Raw genomic sequence first — 16,241 nt, 5'->3', positions numbered from 1 at the left:
TAAGGCTGTTTGGATATCAGCATCCAGAGCGCATGGGTCATAACCCTTGTCTATGAACCTCTTTCGAATAGTGTAGGATTGAGAAATGAAATCACTAATATTAGTGCAGTTACGCCTCAGTCTGAGGAATTGGCCGCGTGGGACGGATTTAAGCCATTGATGGTGGTGGCAACTATCGACAGGAATATATCCGTTCCTGTCAGTTGGCTTAAAGAAAGTTCTCAAGACTAGGCGTTTCTGTACTACTGTGATTTCCAAATCCAAAAAGTGTATGTTAGTGGTACTGGCTTCGAAGGTCAAATGGATGCCACGATCATTATGATTAAGGGTTGCCATGAAGGCATCCAGAGACGGCCGACTGCCTCTCCACAGGAGGAGGATGTCGTCTATATATCTTGCCCACAGTACCAATTCCGGCCTGTCCAGGGCATAGACGACATCCTCCTCCCATTGGGCCATAAACAAATTGGCCAAACTGGGTGCGTATTTTGCCCCCATGGCAACCCCTTTGATCTGGGTATAAAAGGTGCCCTGAAACCAGAAATAATTATGGGAAGTAGCGAACTCTAATAATTGCATGAGAAAGTTTCTGTGTATCACAGGAAGTGTAGAGTCCCTTGAAAGGAATAACTCCACAGCACTCAAACCTAAGTGCTGTGGGATACAGGTATACAGAGCTGACACATCGGCCGTGACCAGGATAAGATCGTCATGATACTGTATATTCTCTAATAGTCGAATAGTGTCGCCTGTATCCTGTAGATAGGATGGTACGCTTCTTACTAAGGGCTGGAGATAAGAATCTATATATTTCCCTATTCTCGAAGTGATAGAATCTATACCACTAACAATTGGACGGCCTGGTGGATTCGCTGGGTCCTTGTGTATTTTGGGTAGTTGGTATATTGTCGGGATACGTGGTGCTAGTGGGACCATAAATTCCCTCTCCTTTTTATTTAGAATGTTCAAAGAAAAACCCTCATCTATAATCTGTGTGAGTTCTTTTTTATATTTGGAAGTAGGGTCCCCAGGTAAGGAGCTATAAGTGGTAACATCACTCAACAATCTGGTTTACGAACCCCCTCCACCCCAGTCCATTCCCTCTGGCTCCGCTAGAAAAAATGACCATATATATAGATCACCTGTGGTAACTCAATACCCTAACCATCAAGGTAAGGGTTCTAAACCCCGGAACAAGGGTAGAGGCAGAGGTAACCAGAGTCGCGGCCGAGATGGACACCGCAGTGACACCAATGGTGGCTATTTATACACTCCCCGTGAATCTAGTAGACCTCGGCGAGATGACAAATTCAGTTATAGGAGGGAGGAGTACCCCCACAGTACCCCCATACGTACTTACAATCACTATCTGCCCCTTAGGGATGAGGGCCACTATGATTCTCAACGTGACCCTCCTCCCTATATGACATATAACGATGAGCCCCCGTCTAGAACCTCATATAATTACAATTATCCTCCTGGGCCCTCATACCATCAGGATTTTCACAGGGCCACCCCCATCCGTGGAGGAAATACAAAACCAAACGAGGCACCAGAGGGGGGCGGCGCATTCAATGGAAAAAGAAAGCGGACACAGTAGGATCAGGCATTTTTAACCTTAGTACAGCAATATTGTCTGAGAGTGAAAAACGCATTTTAGATAAGGGCCTTAAATTTGTCCCACCAAAAAAACTTAATAAATTCAATACATTTATTGACGTGCAGAAATTCATTCGTAAGCTCCATATACAGAGACACTTTTTGTCTTCACCCAGTAGAACTAACACAGTTCCCGATTCCACACCAGTTAGACATTCTGGATTGAGTAATCCTTCTTTGTTTAACCCAGGCATTTTACCCCCATCCATTAATGTTTTCAAAAACCTTGTTTTAGATGATTTGGACAAGTTGCCTACTAAAAGGGTACATCAAGACCCAGCTATAGCACAGGGCCTCAAATCCCTGTGTGAAAGAAAAAATCTTATCATCCGCCCTGCAGATAAGGGGGGTGGTCTAGTGGTACTGGATAAAACACGTTATGTCGATGAAATGAATAGATTGTTGAGTGATGTTACCACTTATAGCTCCTTACCTGGGGACCCTACTTCCAAATATAAAAAAGAACTCACACAGATTATAGATGAGGGTTTTTCTTTGAACATTCTAAATAAAAAGGAGAGGGAATTTATGGTCCCACTAGCACCACGTATCCCGACAATATACCAACTACCCAAAATACACAAGGACCCAGCGAATCCACCAGGCCGTCCAATTGTTAGTGGTATAGATTCTATCACTTCGAGAATAGGGAAATATATAGATTCTTATCTCCAGCCCTTAGTAAGAAGCGTACCATCCTATCTACAGGATACAGGCGACACTATTCGACTATTAGAGAATATACAGTATCATGACGATCTTATCCTGGTCACGGCCGATGTGTCAGCTCTGTATACCTGTATCCCACAGCACTTAGGTTTGAGTGCTGTGGAGTTATTCCTTTCAAGGGACTCTACACTTCCTGTGATACACAGAAACTTTCTCATGCAATTATTAGAGTTCGCTACTTCCCATAATTATTTCTGGTTTCAGGGCACCTTTTATACCCAGATCAAAGGGGTTGCCATGGGGGCAAAATACGCACCCAGTTTGGCCAATTTGTTTATGGCCCAATGGGAGGAGGATGTCGTCTATGCCCTGGACAGGCCGGAATTGGTACTGTGGGCAAGATATATAGACGACATCCTCCTCCTGTGGAGAGGCAGTCGGCCGTCTCTGGATGCCTTCATGGCAACCCTTAATCATAATGATCGTGGCATCCATTTGACCTTCGAAGCCAGTACCACTAACATACACTTTTTGGATTTGGAAATCACAGTAGTACAGAAACGCCTAGTCTTGAGAACTTTCTTTAAGCCAACTGACAGGAACGGATATATTCCTGTCGATAGTTGCCACCACCATCAATGGCTTAAATCCGTCCCACGCGGCCAATTCCTCAGACTGAGGCGTAACTGCACTAATATTAGTGATTTCATTTCTCAATCCTACACTATTCGAAAGAGGTTCATAGACAAGGGTTATGATCCATGCGCTCTGGATGCTGATATCCAAACAGCCTTACAGACAGACAGGTCTTCCCTTGTTCAAAAGAAACCCAAAATAAAAACAAATGACAAATTTAAATGGTCTTTTTTCACCACTTTCTCTACACAACATAACGAGATAAAGAAGATTATTAACAGGCACTGGAAGGTATTATGCAGTGATAAAATTCTGGGAGGAACAATCCCTGAGAAAGCAGGAATTATCTATAGGGGAGCTCGATCGATACAAAGTGATATCTCCCCTAACGTAATAGACATCCCTAGACCTATCCAGTTTTTCCCACAGAGCAAGGGATATTTCCCCTGTAGAAAATGCAATGTCTGCATACACAACATGTTGGGTAAAAGGAGGAGTGACTCTTTTACATCCACAGCCACCCTACGTAGGTATTCCATGAAACACTTCACCACTTGCACCACTAGATATATAGTTTATCTGATCACATGCCCTTGCAACAAGCAATATGTCGGTCGCACCATTCGCAATTTTTCAATCAGAGTTAATGAACACCTCAGTAAAATCAAAAAAGGCTGTGACAAACATACCGTCCCGAGACACTACCTTGAACAACACAACAGAGACCCTACAGGCACACGCTTTCAGATCATAGACAAATTTGTTCCAAGCTGGAGGGGAGATTCCTGCCTTCGGGGGGTGTCGCGCCTCGAGACGTTTTGGATTTACGAATTGAGGTGCTACTCCCCCCATGGCATGAACACAGACTGGGACATCAACAGCTTTATTAATCAAGCTTAATTCTGTTATAGTTTTCTACACTACATTTCCACCAATTTTTTATTTTTTCATTTTTTCTATATATTTTTTTGAACATGCATTGCACACTTTTGATATTTTTTGAGTCTATATGTGACTCATCTACATTTAAATTTACAGCCTATTTGAAAGTTCTTCCAATACGTTTTTGAATTTCTGCCCAACGTTATACTACAGATACGTGTGCCCACGGGCGATATTGCATTTTCCCCTGAGCCTTATGTGATTTAGGGCAAGTACAGTATCGCTTTGGGAAATATACAAATAAATCCAACTTTTCTATTTGGCCGTTCTACACAGTTTGCGCCCTTGTTGTGCATGCCTCATTTTTGGGCCAATTTAACTTTGCCCTCTTTGAGGCTTATGTGCCCTTGGCGTCTACATCTTACAATGTTAGTCCTTTTTGTAGGTTTAAAAATAGACTTTACATAATTGGGCTATCCTCTTGTTTCATTTATCTTTCACTTTATTTTGACATAATTCACTTATGATTTATCGTCAGTCCCAATGTAGAATCTGGGATCTCTTCCTTTTTTTGTGGCGTCTCTTTCTCCATGACGACGGTTCCCACGCATCGAGGGACGGGTTGCCATGGTTCCGTTCTGGCCGGGCGTGTTTTTCGACGTGACGTAGTCGCGTCACGCGCTCGCTCCGTTCGTCTCAGGTAGAGAGATGATGCTATGCATCATGACGCATGACGCGACGTGATTACGTCGCGGGTTCCGGCCGCCTTGAATGATGGGATGACGCCGCGCGTCACGCCTCGTGGTAGCAGGCGTACATGACGCGGCTAAGTGGCGCGAAGCTTGCATGCCCCTCCTCCATGACCTTACGACACACCATGTGATGCTTTGACGTGTGCGCTTCTGGCCTCGTGGTGTGAGAGACGCACGTCTCTTCTAACACCGCCTCTCATGATGATGCAATGTGCAGACTAGTGATTGGTTGAGGCGTCACGCACGAGCCATACGTCATGACGCAATTCCGTCACGTGATCGGAGTTCCCTTAAAGTGTAATATACGTACGAATAGTTACCATGGCAACATATACACAGTCTGCGGCTGCATATTGATATCAAGTCACTGAGATCCATACAAACTTATATAATGATTGAGTATTATTGGACATTGCCACTCTGACATATACAGACCCACCTTGATATAACATAACTGTGAGTAAAGCTTTATAGGTGACAGATGTGTAATCCAGCACATGCGGTGGTAATATTTCATGTTTGACAGCTATGTTTATGAGCTTGATTCAACACTGTTTGTGCAATATTTCAGCACTGGTGCCCTCTGAACATAGATGCCTAAGGAGGCACAGACGGGACCAATGCATGAGATATGTTTATTGTCATTGTTATTTTCTATTTATCTTGTGTTGTTGTTAAATGCAACTTGAGTATCTGTATGAGAGGTTATTGTCGCATATAGATGACAGATTGATATATGAATCTGCACACTGTGTTTAAGTCTTTCCCTCTGTCTGACACGATTGTTTATTTCATCTGTAAAGGGTTGTCTCAGATTAAAGTCTCCGCCCCCTTTTGTAGGCGGAACTGTCTCAGACACTCCATAAATTTGTTAGCAATGTGGCGGGTTCCATCATGCCCCTGTTGAAGACATTTATGTCGAAACGCGTTGGGCTAGCCGTTGGCACCCTACATTGCTTTTATTTTCATTTTTTATTCAATTTCTTGTGATCACTAAGTCATAAAAAAAAAATTTTATTCATTTTTTTGACTTTTAAATAAATTTGCCGTTTAATACCGTCTGACCCGCACCATGTGGAGCTCTTTTTTTCCTTTTTCTTTTTTGGCCTAATACCCATAACATCTCTCACCCTATCTTTGGGGCGACCGGGGTACCTGTGTTGATCGTGCTGTGTTCGAGCTGGATAAGAAATCATCCTGATGCTCCATTCGTGAGACATATCGCTCGGTATACAGTTGGTTGGAGTTTCCCTCACCAGCTCGACAGATCCTCATCGATCCACCCTTTGGTCCTAGGTTGTGACCCCAAGCCTTTTTGACTCAACTGTCATATGACCGTGTGAGTCCAACGCAGTTGGTAAGAGTATTTATCTACCTTTCTAATGTCTACAGACAAGCTGATTTACTTGGGCATATCTGTTTAGCAAGATCTCTATCTTCCTTGAAATGGTCTAACCATCCCTGCATCAGGAAGTGTTTATTAATTCCAATTGGACTTTGTTTCATACAATATGGACTTCCCCATATGACCATTTACTTCATATAGAAATTCTTTTTGTATGTGTTGACCACACTCACTATTATAGAAGCGCTACACTATTTTTTACCTTTTGTGTTTTGGACTAGGACTTCTACTTGGCCCCAGTAGAAGTCCTAGTGGGACGAAACGTGGCTGACTTGGTTTCACTGCTTCCCATGTTGCTTTTATTTGTGATCACATTTTATCCTTTTATGCTGGTTTTTATAAATAAAAGACCCATCTTTTGCCCTACACCATTGGAAGACACTTTTTTTCTTTCGATATCTTCCTGGATGTGAGGGTTGGTTTTTTTTTTTTTTTTTTTCTGGCCCTTCCATCTGGTCAACAACCTCTCAGTGGCTGTCGGTAACATTGAGACCCCATTGATAGACTTTTGGACCTCTTGGAACGTTCCTGTGAAGCCATTGATTTGGATACCCATGGACCTAACACATAAGTAATTGGGTCCATATGAGCTTTTCCTCCATGGGGTATACAGACAAATATGGTGGCCACTTTTTTCCTGGAATCTCTCTCAGGTAGATCTTCTTTTCTTTTAGTAAACAACCGGTGTCTGTCTGTATCAGACCGCTGGTCTCTGTCTCTTTCGCTGTCAATATCACGCCCGTGAGGAAGTCACGTGGGGTGTCATGTAACACGTAGGAAGAGCCAGCTGACTCTGATGCCACAGGAGTAAAGGTTTGCATCTGTACAGTGAGATTTCTTAAAGGTGCTTTTACTTTGTATGTGAAATTCTTTAATGCTTGGTATACATTATACTACACCATGAGGTTGTTCTATGTCTATTTGAATACGTTGACAGCAAAGAAGATGGAGACCAGCAGCCTCTTAAAGAGGCAGACACTGGGTGTTTACTAAAGGGAAGAAGAGAGAGCTTCTAGAAAGTTGCACATTGTTTACATCAGATGAACAATTCAAGGCTTGTTCACACTATGTCCAGTGGTATGTGTTTTCCCACACTGAATAAACGCAGATCACATAGAAAACCATTGTTTTTCTTTGTGCTCTGTTTACATCACAACCCTGGAGTGATGTGTGGTGCAGTGTAGAAAAATGTGGTATACTGGATGGCACCACGTCACTGGGCAGCTGTGCAAAGACAAATGCAGTGTCACTATTTGACAGTTAAAAAATGAAGCAGTGCGATTCACTGAAACCCGTATCAAACTGTTCTCTGCAAGAGCTCACATTGAGTGCCTTTGCAGGGAAAAGCTAAAATCATATCAGATGTACAGTTTTGTTTTTTTGTTTTCTCGTTACTTTTTAATAAATGTCTTTTGTGTGTGGTAACATTAAATGCAGCAGTAATAGGATATTTGTCTTTTTTTTTTTTCCTTTAGCTCTTGAATTTTCTCAAGGAATTCTCCCAGCAAACTATATCAAGAACACATGAGATCGAGAAACAACTAGATGGACTGGTCCGGGAAGTAAAAACTACTGACTGCAGACTGCACAATGTCTTTAATGATTTCCTTATGCTGTCTAACACGCAGTTCATTGAAAATGTAAGTGCCATGCTCTTCCTCTTATGAAAATTGCAACATAGAAATTGCACACCACTTAAAGGCAATATCCACATTTTGGAAACCTTTTATAAATGCAGCACATAAAGGAGAGTGCATTTATTAATGTTTTTGCATTGGCGCCTGCAAAGCATTGCAACTACAATCAGTGGATAGTGGGTTCAATACACAGGCTCCTGCTGGCTATTCCAAACCCCAGGTCTGTATAAAGTTACTGACCTTCCGTTATGGGGTGTGGGTGAAGTAAGCAATGCACTATGAGCCCGGTAATATCACCAGACTTTTGCTCCTTTGAGATCTACAAGTCCCACTGCTGCAGTTGAACATGGGACTTGTAGTCTTTTATTCACAGAGCCCTGTGAATGGATCGTCCAATGGATGATGTGGCTGTGTAAGTTGAACCGTGCCAAGTTCAAAAGATAAAGAAGAACCCCGTGACTTGTGAAAGTGGGGGGGTTGAGGATGGTTAATGCAACCATGTTTCATGCTATACCCAAAATTTGTGTGCAACATCTGCACAAAGAACTATCTTATCTATCATCCATCCAGTAGATTCTATCAAAAAGGCCTTCTCTTTTATTATTGTGACAGTGATATTGCAAACATATAACTTGTACAGCTACTCCTAAATCCTTAGGTGTTATCATTCAGTCAATAAGTATTGATTATTGTGTACAAATGGTAGGCAAGCCTGTACTGCAAGTAGTAGGCTGCTGTTTCCTTCTGTAAATGCTTATTGCATGGCTGTCAAACTGATCCATTGACTTCGATACTCTGAGACATTGACCCAAAACAAATGGGCAGATAGTGTGTTCTGAGTTCACTCTGACCTATCTTGCTGCATACTTGCTGCAGGTCATTGACTGGAAGTATTTAAGCCAGGCAACTAGCATTTTCAGAAAGAGGTCCACAGTGGCAACTGATCTGCTTCGTTCAGTGCAAGGCTAACATGTCGGATGTCATCATGGTATTTTTTGTTTTGCAGCGAGTGTATGATGAAGAGGTTGAAGAACATATCGTAAAGCCTGAGCAAGGAGAGAAACCTGAGCAAGTAGGTGGCATATGTTTTTATCTGTGAGTATATTGTAATCATCACTTTTGTTGACATCGCTCTATTAAACCTGAACTCTGGGATATGCAAATATCATCCAATACAAAAATCATTTGTATTCTTCCTTGAATTTTGGTGTGCTTTGTGTATTTCTTCAAGGTCTGTGCAGTAATCCAGGTGCTTCTTGTAATTAAGACAGGTCACTACTGTTCTCGCTCCTTGATGACTGGTCTTGCACAAGCCAGTGATGATGCCATTACTACATCTACAAGGCAATATTTGGATTTGCAAACACAAAATCTTTAAATGACCGTTTTTTTGCCCAGAGTTCAGCTTTAAAGTGGGAACAGTGTCTAAAGTGTGGGCACCGCTGTTATTCCACTATCAAATAACTGAGCCTTGGTTGTCCACTGAGGCTCTCAGGCTGTTTTCCCAGCATATGTCAGTACTTTCCTTTTTGAATATTTTTCCAATCGTAGACACAAAAAAAAAAAAAAAACAAATTTTTATCTAATTGTTTATGTCTTAAGGAGAGGACCAGAGAACAAAAGGAAGCAGAATTGATTCCTAAGATTCAGGAAGCTGTGAATTATGGTTTACAAGTACTGGAAACTGCATTTGAACAGCTTGATATCAAAGCGGGAAATTCTGATTCTGAGGATGAAGAAGTAAATGAAAGGGTTGACCTTATTCTGGAGCCAAAGGTAAGTAATGACTGTGATTTGGTATATATCTTGTTGAATGAATGAAATACTTGTATAGTGCACCATGCAAACTGAATTGCCTCTAGGCTCACTACACCAAAAACTAAAATTGCAGACGCTTCTAATTCCCTTGTAAATATTATATCCAAATCCACAAGTATGTGCTAAATTGATATACAATGTTGCAAAGTCCATTATCTTTCTGTGTGACTTTCATTTGCCATACAAAAATGTCATTAGAAATTATTCACCACCTTTTAACCAGGTAAAATGATCCTCAACACAGCATGTGTACTAAATTCCACATAAAATTTTGCTCAGACACCATTTTCAGAAAGGCTCACTCTCCAGATGGGATGGACCTTAAATTATGAAGGTCAGATGCACATTTTGACCAATATTTCCAGATCTCGCATAGAAAAAAAAACAAAAAACCATCTGCATAGGAATACCCAATTTCACAAAGCATCTTTCTTTATCGTACATCATAGGACACAGAGCCTCCAGTAATTGGTGGGTTATGGGCCTACATTCAGGTGTTGACACTGGTATAACCAATACAGGAAGTTGACAGAGCTATCTAAAGCATTATGCTTTGCTATACATGCTATAAAGCGGGGATATGCAATTAGCAGACCTCCAGCTGTTGCAGAACTACAAGTCCCATGAGACATAGCAAGACTCTGACAGCCACAAGCATGACACCCAGATGCAGAGGCATGATGAGACTTGTAGTTTTGCAACAGCTGGAGGTCCACTAATTGCATATCCTTGCTATAAAGGATTCTATTCACCAGGTATCGCGTCTGGCGCTCGTACTTGTACACATGCGAAGGACCCTTTGGTTAAAGGGTTGGTCAGCTGAAATGCCTTGTAAAAATCTAACTGGTTTCCCCTTTAAGGAAGAACGTCTTTTTGGCGATAGTTTGGATAAATACATTCAAACTATTTCCAGCTGAAAAAGTACTCTTTTGCCAGTCAAAAGAAAATATAAACGTCCTTTGTTTAACCCTTTCCCGCCGAGCGTACGCATATATGCGTACTCGGCTTCCGGGGGTTATACCGGGATGATGCCCGAACCTGCAGGCATCATCCCAGTACCGTTTTTTGCAGCAGGCGATTGGCTATCCAGGCATAACAACCGATGCGGCTAAAAGCCGCTCGGCTGTTATGCCGGAGGAGCGGGAGGGGACGTCCCCCCCCTCCCGCCACCTCTCGCCGCTGTTACCGGTGCTCCCGCTCGATCGGGAGCACCGATCAGAGATCCGACGCCTCCGGCTGCTGCGGAGGAACTGGAACGAAGCCGTAATCGGCTTCGTTCCAGTCTCCTCATCGTAAACACGGAAGCGACGTCATGACGTCACTTCCCGTTTACTCGGTTTTAAAAAAATATCCGGTATTCAGAATCGCCGTTTTCGGCGATCTGAATACATTGAAGTGTAAAGGAGGGATTGGAGGTCTTTTAGACCCCCGATCCCTCCATAAAGAGGACCTGTCACCACCTATTACTGTCACAAGGGATGTTTACATTCCTTGTGACAGCAATAAAAGTGATCAAATTTTTTTTTTTTTTTTTTAAAACAATTTAGTAATTTTAAAATAAAAAAAAAATTTTTTAAAGCGCCCGCGAGCTCGCGAAGCAAAGAAAACGCATACGGAAGTGGCGCCCGCGTATGTAAACGGTGTTCAAATTACACATGTGAGGTATCGCCGCGATCGTCAGAGCGAGAGCAATAATTCTAGCACTAGACCTCCTCTGTAACGCTAACCTGGTAACCGTAAAAAAAATTTAAAGCGTCGCCTATTGAGATTTTTAGGTACCGTACTTTGTCATCAATCTACAAGTGCGCGCAATTATAAAGTGTGACATGTTTGGTATCTATTTACTCGGCGTAACATTATCTTTCACATTACGCAAAAAAATTGGGCTAATTTTACTGTTTTTTTTTTTTTTTTATTATTAATGAAAGTGTCCCTTTTCCCAAAAAGTTGCATTTAAAACACCACTGCGCAAATACCGTGTGACATAAAATATTGCAACAATCGCCGTTTTATTCTCTAGAGTCTCTGCTAAAAAAATATATATAATGTTTGGGGGTTCCAAGTAATTTTCTAGCAAAAAATATGGATTTTAACTTGTAAACACCAAATTCCAAAAATAGGCATGAAAGGGTTAAACAGACCTTTTCCCCAGCGCCAAGGGCATCCTCCTCTAGGCAGCGGCGACGGCCTTAGCCGTCAGACCCTACGGGAAGATCTCAGGGTCAAACCCAGGCACAAAGGAGAACCTGGGGCCGCAAGTCTGCAAAGCAGAATACCAAGGCCTCGTCATGAAGAGAAGCAAAGGAAGGCTTGATGAAGGAGCGCGGCTGTCAAACAACCTCAGCCTGTACACTCACGAAACCAGTCGCACCCACCTCATGATGTCATCTCTCTCCGCCGGCGCTCCAGACTTCGCTCTGCTTTGAACTGCGCTCCACGGCCGGCGTCTGTGCCACTTCCTGGCCACTAGCGGCTACAGCGCCTCAGCTTGACGGACTATCAGATGACCACATCCATGCTCAGCTTTTAAAGTGACTGAATGCTCATAGACCACATCCAAAATGTGAGTTGCCTGTATTAAATACGTTTTTTTTTTATTAAAGTGTATGTTATCTCTACACCCAGAGGCTCCTCTTCCTTTGCTTTTTTTTCACAGACTTTGGAACATGGTTTCTGTCCTTCAATGATGGCAGCCCTGGATATGGAGCTCCTGGTTTTAAATGCTTTCCTTTGTTCTACTGGACAGTAGCTTTTATATTTATAATCATACGGATCTTTACATAATGGACTCTCATTCATATAATTGGATTTTTGGTTTCAATTGGTGAGAGACTGGTGGACGTTGGGAAAAATCTTTGACCCTGTTTTTGCGCATTTACTTGTGTATTGTCGTGAAGAGGCAACTCCAAGGTGGAGGGGAAGACTTCGGAGGTACTCAGAAGTCTGGCAAAGGGAAATTCAGGACAGATGGATTCTCTCGGATACAAGCTAGAATTTCGAGAGTTTCCACCGGCCCGTTTTCTCAGATCAAACGTTGCCAGGGATCCAGCCAAAAGGCAATCCCTGTTGCAAGCATTGGACCAATTATTGGCTCAAGGGGTGATCATACAGATTCCCAAAGAAGAGCAGGGTTTGGGGTTTTACTCAAACCTATTTACAGTGCCAAAACCGAATGGAGATATCAGACCAATTCTAGATCTACGGAATCAAAATCCCTATATTCCCTCCTTAGTTTTGTCTGTGTTACAAAAACAGCCATTCGAACCGTTACAGCACATACCAGCTTCCTTGTCAAGAGGACTAAATACATTTTTGGTTGCTATATCCTCAGCAAGGAGGGTGTTAGAATTGGCTGCTCTTTCTTGTAAAGAGCCATATTTGGTTATTCATGAGGATAGAGTGGTGTTACGCCCTCGTCCAGGATTTTTGCCAAAAGTGGTTTCAGGCTTTCATCTGAATGAAGATATTGTCCTGCCTTCGTTTTTCCCAAGAACATGTTCCAGGGAAGAAAAGTCACTACATTGTCTTGATGTAGTGACAGCAGTGAAGATCTATTTGAAGAAAACTGCTCAGGTTCGTAAGACTAACGTCTTATTTATTCTGCCAGAGGGTCTTAAAGGACAGGCAGTGTCGAAATCCACTGTCGCTAAGTGGATTCGGGATGTTATAATTCAAGCTTATGATTTTAAAGGAAAAGATTCCCCCTTTTCAAGTTAAAGCGCACTCTACCAGAGCGGTTGGTGCTTCTTGGACAGTGCATTGCAAGGCCGAGACTTGGTCTTCAGTACATACATTTGCAAACTTTTATCAAGTAGATGGAATGAGGATATCGCCTTTGGGTGCAGTGTGCTGCAGGCAGCAGTATAAGTCCTCAGGTCTGGGGGTTACCCTACGGGTTGTGTCTCCCTCCCCTCAAGTAACATTGCTATGAGACATCCCACCAAGTAATTACTTGAGGCTCTGTGTCCTATGATGTATGATAAAAATAGGATTTTTAAAACCGCTTACCTGTAAAATCCTTTTCTTGGAGTACATCATAGGACACAGAGCTCCCACCCCTCTTTTTTTGGGCGTTAGAGTATATTACTTATATTGCTTGGCTACAAAAACGGAAGTACTCCTGGGAGGAGGAGGGGTTATATAGGGGAGTCAACTTCCTGTATTGGTTATACCAGTGTCAACACCTGAAGTTAGGCCCATAACCCACCAAGTAATTACTTGAGGCTCTGTGTCCTATGATGTACTCCAAGAAAAGGATTGTACAGGTAAGCTGTTTTAAAAATCCAATTTTTTTCCATCATTCTAACTTAATTTTGGGAAGCTATAAACATAAATTACAATCCACTAGAGAAATACTTATTTTTTTCAAAAACTGAATATAAATATAGTTGTGCTTACATTACTTAAATACACAGAGCACTATGATGACCCGCATGCAATTGTGGAAAGCCTTCCATCTGTATTGGGTCCCACAACAACACAAATGCTGCAGCCACCCAGCTCTATGAAAAACGTAATAAAAAATCCACACATTGGGTAAAGAGTAATACAGAAATAGCCGCTGAAACACTATACCCTGATACCAGGCATTTGACATAGAAAGAAAAAACGCAACAGTGCAGCATTTCTCTGAAACGTGAGATATCGGCTATCAGTCATAAAGATAAAAATATGATGAATAGCAGTGATAGTATTCCAGTATCATAAGTGTCCAATATAAAAGAAAAAAGTAATTCAAATGTCCAAACAGGAAAAACTGCTGTGATCAATTGAGTTTTAAAGTGGTTGTATAGTCATTTTTATGACTTTTACCTACAGGAAAGCCTATAATAAGGAGGCTGTACGGTTTAGGAGATATTCCCCTCGCAATGCGCCGCTGACTGCAGAGGCGCATGCGCACAGGGGATTCTCGGCTGAAAGTCCGGCAGATGTCGGACCCTGCCGGAAAGAAATCTTCCATGCACGCGCGCGAGTGACTATATCACGGCTCTGGCCACTCACAGCGCCGGAGCCGCTATACCCGGAAGAAACGCCTAGGGAACATGTCAGCTCTCTCGGCGTGGATCGGGCCAGATGTCGGGGCCTCGTTCTAAGGTAAGTATTTCATAATGAGCTAGTATGCGGTGCATACTAGCTCATTATGCCTTTTCCTTTGCAGGTCAGGAAAAAAAAAAGTTCAGCGGGTATGCAACCGCTTTAAGTCCCACAAGCCGTGATGAGAACTGAAGCCTTTTAAGATCGCCAAGGTGACACCATCCACACTCATGCTTGCCAAAAATCTGGTGACCCCCTAAATAAGAGTGGTCAATAAGCACTTAGGACAGTCTCCTCTCTGTGCACTGCTGTGTTGCTGGATCCTCTGCTCCCTTACCAATGCTGCACTGTTTCAATAGCCTGATGCTTTCTTTCTGAACTCTGCTTCATGAGCAATATGACAGAACTTCTGAGGTCATATGTGCATGTAATATGTCTGATGTTAATGGCCACTTCATCTCCAAAGCAATGCAATCAATATAGTATATTTTGTCCTAGAGCGGCTTCAAGCCACTCTATGCAGACACGCCTAAAACAAAATACTCTATAGTGTATTACAAGAGTACTATGCGCATAGTACTTTGGTAATATGCTATAGAGTATTTTGTTTTATGAATGTATGGCACTGTTTCGTTGGAATCAGTCTGCGTAAAGGGTCTTGAAGCTGGACAAAATCTACTGTATTGTTTGCATTGCTTTGAAAATGAAGTGGCCGTTAACATCTGACAGATAACGAGCACATTTGACCTCAGAAGTGTTTGAGGTCTATTCTTTCTGCCATATTGCTAAGAAAGCAGCAGTCTATTGAAACAGTGCAGCATTGGTAAGGGAGCAGTGGGCCAGCAACAAAGCAGGGCACCGAGAGAAGGGACTGTGCCTTATCCCTGTGATGTGTTCTTTTGGGCTTTCCTGTGAAGATTATCCTTTCCATGATGTGAGTTCTGCAATTATAAATAAGCGCTTATTGATCACTCTTATTAGGGGGTCACAAGCTTTCTGGTAATGCAAGTTATGCAAGTTTCCTTGCATGAGAGTGGATGGTGTCGCCGTGGCTTTCTTAAGAGGCTTCGGTTCTCATCACGGCTTGTGGGACCTAAAGAATAAGCTTTAAAAGCAATTATAAAGGCACAAAGCATCCTCTTGCAGACCCTGTGTAAGCTGTTTGGCTGTACATTGTGTGACCCAACAGTTACAAGCTAACAGGAAGCATCAATGAACTATGGCAGCCCATCCCGCTGGTGATCAGAAATGAGGTGCTGGCATGAAATATCACCATCCAGTAGTGTGTAGTATACTTAGAAAAATCACATCTCGTCCTGTCTGTAGTGTTAACATGTGTGACATGGCCTCAGTCTTACACCACTCCACAAGCCTCGCCCTTTTACATGTTTTGTCCCACCAACTGGGGTTTAGTCCTAGAGGTCTGGTATTTGTAACACATATTTGTGTTTTTAGCACTGGTTTTAAATGTGCATGTAATAATATATTTAATCGCCGCTGCTTTTCGCATTCTAACAGTTGATAAAAATTGTTGATTTATTGGATAGCATGGTTGTAGGGGATATATTACTTGCCAAGTACAACCACTTGCAATGCCCCATACTAGGGGTCTCTCTTTTAATCTGTAGCTTTCCCACTTGTTTAATATTTTATAGTACAGCTGTTGTAGTACAACATTTAGGTGAAGATCTGGGGGTTGGTTATTTTGGGTGCCTGATAAATTCATATAATCTGCCACAAACTGGCATT

The 16,241-nt window shown here is 42.3% G+C and overlaps 1 protein-coding gene across 2 annotated transcripts in view; it reads left to right on the top strand.

Annotated features, from left to right (window-relative positions):
* WASHC2C (WASH complex subunit 2C) overlaps window positions 1–16,241 on the top strand; it is a 146,968-nt gene that overhangs the window by 19,559 nt on the left and 111,168 nt on the right. For both annotated transcript variants that reach the window (XM_077454384.1, XM_077454383.1), the window contains exons 2-4: window positions 7,479–7,643; window positions 8,647–8,712; window positions 9,243–9,416. In XM_077454384.1, coding sequence (XP_077310510.1) covers window positions 7,479–7,643; window positions 8,647–8,712; window positions 9,243–9,416 — 405 coding nt within the window. The remainder of the gene's footprint in view (window positions 1–7,478; window positions 7,644–8,646; window positions 8,713–9,242; window positions 9,417–16,241) is intronic.

Source organism: Lithobates pipiens, unplaced genomic scaffold (genome assembly GCF_037356315.1).
Source record: "Lithobates pipiens isolate NorthernLeopardFrog02 unplaced genomic scaffold, aLitPip1_a1.2 Scaffold_25, whole genome shotgun sequence".
Taxonomy (NCBI): Eukaryota; Metazoa; Chordata; class Amphibia; order Anura; family Ranidae; genus Lithobates; species Lithobates pipiens.
The sequence above is the reverse complement of the archived record's forward strand: the minus strand, read 5'-3'. Positions and strand labels throughout refer to the sequence as shown.